The sequence below is a fragment of the Solanum dulcamara genome, chromosome 6, assembly GCF_947179165.1.
Source record: "Solanum dulcamara chromosome 6, daSolDulc1.2, whole genome shotgun sequence".
NCBI classification, from domain to species: Eukaryota; Viridiplantae; Streptophyta; class Magnoliopsida; order Solanales; family Solanaceae; genus Solanum; species Solanum dulcamara.
Genome location: NC_077242.1, coordinates 72,970,993 through 72,976,260, shown reverse-complemented (window position 1 = coordinate 72,976,260; position 5,268 = coordinate 72,970,993). Strand labels below are relative to the sequence as shown.

Sequence of the window (5,268 nt, the reverse complement as noted above, 5' to 3'; positions counted from 1 at the left end):
AACTAATTTAAGACTCTCATTCATCAACCTAACTTAACAACCACATGAAACGTGTCCAACATCATAACAACAATAATATACATGATTCCACACATTTCAAGTAACTTGGACCACCTAAGGATCCCTAGAGCATATTTTACAGTGTTTAATATGCAATCCGAGTCTACTTCAAGAACCACTCCCGTATTTAAACACAATAATTCGGGCACTCATGGACCAACATGTAGTCATTACATCACAAGAAATAAAACCCGATTCACTTAGGGAACCAACACATAGAAACACACCAAACATGTACCGGGCGTGGTACCAGCTAGCCATAATAGAACCTGTACCAGGCGTGATACCTGAGCAAATTGCAAGTCACAGACATCACAACAATTACAACCACAATGAAAAATAACACAAACTTGTAAAACGAACAAGTATTTAAGACAGTTAATTACATGAGATTAACAACCAAGTATTCTTAAAATTCATTTCCTTATCCCCTAAAACACAAAATGTACAGGCAATATTAACGAAACAGTAACATTCACACATAACGTAAATCGAGAAACAATTCAACCATCACCTATCGTAAATCAAGCCTGAATGCTCTACCAGACCTGTGTCTTCCCCTTTGTGAAGCTTTAGCTTAATCTTGATTTAAAACAATAACACAAACATAATATCAACCTCAATCATGAATAAACAATTTATAAACCAAACATAAGGTTCCACCCTCAACCATCCTTGTTATACCTAATTTTCCCTCTTAAGTCAAGCCAAACCCTCCTCAAGGCCTCTAACTATTGATTTTAAGGTATGAAATCGAAGTACTAGATTAGGAAATAATTTACTTACCTTTTCAAAGAACTAGGTGGAAACTTATCCAAATCGCCCCTGCCCTTCCCCAAAACGTTCATGAGTGAGAATGAACGTTTTTTAAGAAGTTTTTGCATTTACAACGACTTATCCCGTTGCAGCGGCCCTATCCCACTATAACGGCGCTACTGTAGCGGAACTTAGCACTATAGCGAGGTTGACCACCTTTGACTTTCGCAACAATGGGAATTTCTCTACTATATCGATCATCACTACCTCGTAAGGGCGTTGAGATATCGTTGTTATAGCGGCGTATCACCCGCTATAGCTGCAAATACGAAACAGAAACTCGAGAATCCTCCCAGTTTTTCCCATTTTGCACACACCTTCATACCTTGACTTTCCAAACCAACCCCTTCACGTCAAGTTCGATATGTGGAGTTCTACTCATACGAATTCAATTCTGAAAAGTCCTACGAACTCCTTAACGTCTTAGCTGAAAAGAAAGCCAGCTCAAACTTAGATATTTTTCCCAATCCTTTTCTGATTTCCCTAGACTTCACCTCGCTCAGATTTTGTCCGAGACTAGCCTAGTCTGAAATTTTCAACTCCCCAATCCGAAAGTCTTCTCACCTAATTTCTTTTACAATTAGATCACCCATAATGACAGGAAGGGTCGTTACTATGATGGCTAATAGAATAACAATATGCAACTGTTTAAAAGATCAACGCCTGACAAAAAAATTTAAGAATCAGGCAACTTCTCCACTCCTGTGGAAAATACACAAAGATAAAGACGAGAAATTGGAGTTCTTCTCAAAAAGGATGTCTAAAAGAACAAAAAGGTAATAGCTAAATGAAATAAATGGTAGAGTGAAGGGTTAAAAACGCATCTAAAGTATCTTGGTTTTTCGAGTTTCAGGCCTCAACTAACTGTGCGAGTATACTACCTGAACTATCATCAAATGTTTATAGAAAAACCAAGATTATACAAGAATGTTAGGGACTATGTTGAACAGGTATTCTTTTGTAAAAGGTAACAAAAATGATCATTCAAAACTATATTGAACTATTCTGCCCTGTGTCACAAACACCAGGCAACAAACAGTAAGTATTCCAATCCCTCGCTAATACAAGTTTATACAATCATGTATACATAATCCACAATTTCTTCATCATCAAATGTCCCCTTGGTACTTTTCTATGTAATTTAAGAAAAGGGAAAAAAAACATAACTGAACATGCATTATGGAGTGACAGTGTTCTGGTAAAGATTCCAATCTGCAACATGTGCCAGTTCAAAGTCACATGCAATAGATGCAATATTTTCTTACATATTCACTATTATATACAACCTGAACAAATATATAATTCCATCTCACAAGTTATATAATAAATCAAAGAGAAATCATCAATTAAATTAAAGAAATGTGGTGACTTGACTAGAAATGTCTCATAGCTGATGTATACATAATAAATTTAGTAAAGTCAAGATGAGAGTATCCATTAAGTAATGACATCTATAGGATTTAGACTTTGTATAAAATGAGATGAACAACATTATAAGTTCTCTTTAGCTGATAAAATAAAGATTGACATATCAACTCAGGAACTATAACTATATATCTAAAGATAACGCTTAGTAGAGGCTGTGTTACTGTAAATGACGAAATAGATCTCAAAATCATCTGCTAGATCACTGAAAAGTATCATCAGGTTGTCTCCGACAATTTGAAGAAGACAAAAGGCAATCTGGAAGCTTAAAAAGGAAATGAACAATATATAGTGGTGTCTGAAACAGCTTGTACGCAGATAGACTATTCCAAGGCTTAGGTAGACGGGAAGAAATAACTTAATCCGCTGGAATTTGAACCTGAACCTCATTTGTATGCATCAAATTATGAAGATATTGATACATCGTCTATCCTCTTTGCTCCCATAAAGACTAAATCACTTTACTAGCAAAGAGATGAGGATGCAAAATCTGAACTCCTTTTCATTTTCCCTCAATGAGCTTGGACATTATAACAATGGTTTATCATTGTTAACTATTTAGTCCAACATTTTCTCTTGCCTTCATAAGGAAGTTGAATTACCAACTAATGCTTCAGACTAGCTCGTATAAGTAAAGTTGACTAGTATGTGCAGAAAACAATTCCATATGGAAACTCATTCGATATAAGAGAACATCATGGTAATCTAATCCAAGTATCGTACATCAAGTGTTCATGACTAACAGAAAAACTTCATGCTTAAAGCATAAGATATTCATGTTCACAGATTCTGTCTTAGCAATGTAACTCTCTTCAGAAGAAATAAGCGAACACATAACTCTCATCTTCAAACATAAATACGTGAGACACAGAATAGCTTATCCAGCAACAAACAGATAAATGTTAACTGAATTTTCCATCCTAAACTACATTCTTTCAACATCTGAAATGTAATCACATCAAAAGTCACTCTCCTACCACAAATGTTCCTAAAATATCAAAAATGACAGCTGACATTACAGGTCAAAATATAGTTCTTTTGATGGTCTTACAACTCAATACCTAACCCCAACTCCAAGGTTGAATTAGTGCTTCTCTTTAATCATCTTCACATTAAACAATAGGATAAACAACAGGATGAGCATGTCCTTGTAGCATAGTTACATTGCTAATATTGAATTGCCACATTACAGATTGTGTTAACAATACATCCTTTGAATCCCAAAGCAAGAGGTCATCAACAAAAACGCAGACATACCAAGATTCAGAATTCCCTCAGTTGTTCTGAGATTTATCGGCATCCGATGAAGGAGCTGGCAGTGCATAACCATTCCTGGGCAACTTGGTTAAGACACGCCTCTGTCCTGCTTCCTCCACCTTCCCAAACAATTGCCTCCTCAACACATCATGTAAATGCCCAAATAACTCCTTCTTCAAAGCCTCAAAAGCCAAATCAAGTCTTTCCAACTCCTCCATAGCATTTTTATTGTACATAAACAGCCCATAGTACAAGTCAAAGCTATCACTAGCAGTATTCTCCACCAAATTCAACAAAGTCTCATACCCTTTAGTATTAATAGGAGTTGTCTCCAAACCCAATTTCTCCAACACCCTCCCCATTGTATGTGTAATAAACTGCGAACCAGCAGCATACCTATCATGCTCAGCACATGTCATTGGCACCATCCTACACCCTTCTTTCTCAAATATATCAAGAAACTTATCAACCCTTGTTGTTCTTGATTTCCCTTCACCAATACGAACTTTATCAAACACAAAGGCCAAATCTTTCCAACTATCCTTACCACTTTCAGGTCCAAACATAGGATGAGTACAAAGAATATCAAAATGGGTAGGCAAAACTTGAAAAAAAATGTTCTTTGGAAATTCTTTAACTGATAAAACATCAACAAACAATGTATTCCTCTTCAGCCTTTGAATTGGTAATGACCTAAGAACAGGTTCAGTTGAAATAATTGAAGTACAAAGGACAATAACATCAGGGTGTTGCTCGCAAAGATCATGTGGATCTTGAAAAAAAGAAACCCCTAAAGAATTAGCAATCTGTGAATAATCTGTTCTTGAATGAGCAAATACAACATGACCTTGACGAACAAAGGCTTTTGCAAGAAACTGACCAAAGTTACCAAAACCCACTATGGCAATTTTTAGCCTACCTGACTGAGCATATTGATTTGACACCAATGCTTCATAATCATATGGCTGTGCAGCATCAATGGCTTTGATACTAAGGCTGCGGCGGTGGGGGTGGCTTATTTGTGATGGAGAAGATACAGAGAAATGGCGGCGGCGGCGGCTGCTAGTGGGGTTGGTGAGATGAGAGAAACGATTTGAATTGGAGGTGGGGGTTGGTTTGGATTGAAATGGGATGAAAGACAACATAGTATCTGTCTATACAGAAAGATTCTTGGTTTTTGATCTTTGATTCTTGATTCTTGAAATGTGAAAAATGGAGCTTACGAGATTTTTGAAGGAATTGGGCAATGGGAGAAAGGGAAAAGGGTGAGGGATTTATATTGGGAGAAGGTGAACAAGGATGGACAAGTGGAGAAGACTTTTTCCACGAAGCACAGAGAGAGAGAGTGGAGGAGGGTTGAAATAAGAAAGGCTACATTTTTGAATGAGATTTATTTAGTCCAAGTTTTAATACATACTTTAAGTATGGAATGAAAAATCAAAAAAAGTTGAAAATTGAGAAAAAAGATAGAAAATGAGGTGTGCTGGATTGGCGTGGGGGTAGGTGGTTCAAGAATCTAAGACTTCCTTTGGCTAAATACGTCGTATAGCTCAGTTTCGGTTGATATATGTACCTTTATGTTGGGTCTGTATAAATAGATATTTAAATTTATATAAAATTAAATAAATAGATATATTTATTTTACGTAGTATTCAACGTGAAAATTATGTGTCCTACATGATATTTTATGTGTATTATAATGATGTATGT

General features: G+C 36.2%; 1 protein-coding gene across 1 annotated transcript; it reads right to left on the bottom strand.

Annotated features, from left to right (window-relative positions):
- Positions 1-3,088: 3,088 nt before the first annotated feature.
- Positions 3,089-4,937, bottom strand: LOC129891440 (arogenate dehydrogenase 2, chloroplastic). The gene has a single exon (XM_055966810.1). It carries the CDS (start codon positions 4,701-4,703, stop codon positions 3,576-3,578), a length of 1,128 nt encoding a protein of 375 aa, XP_055822785.1. The 5' UTR covers positions 4,704-4,937; the 3' UTR covers positions 3,089-3,575.
- Between the last annotated feature and the right edge of the window lie 331 nt (positions 4,938-5,268).

Coding starts and splice junctions, on each gene's coding strand:
- LOC129891440 (XM_055966810.1), bottom strand. CDS start 4,703: ATGTTGTCTTTCATCCCATTTCAATCCAAACCAACCCCCACCTCCAAT.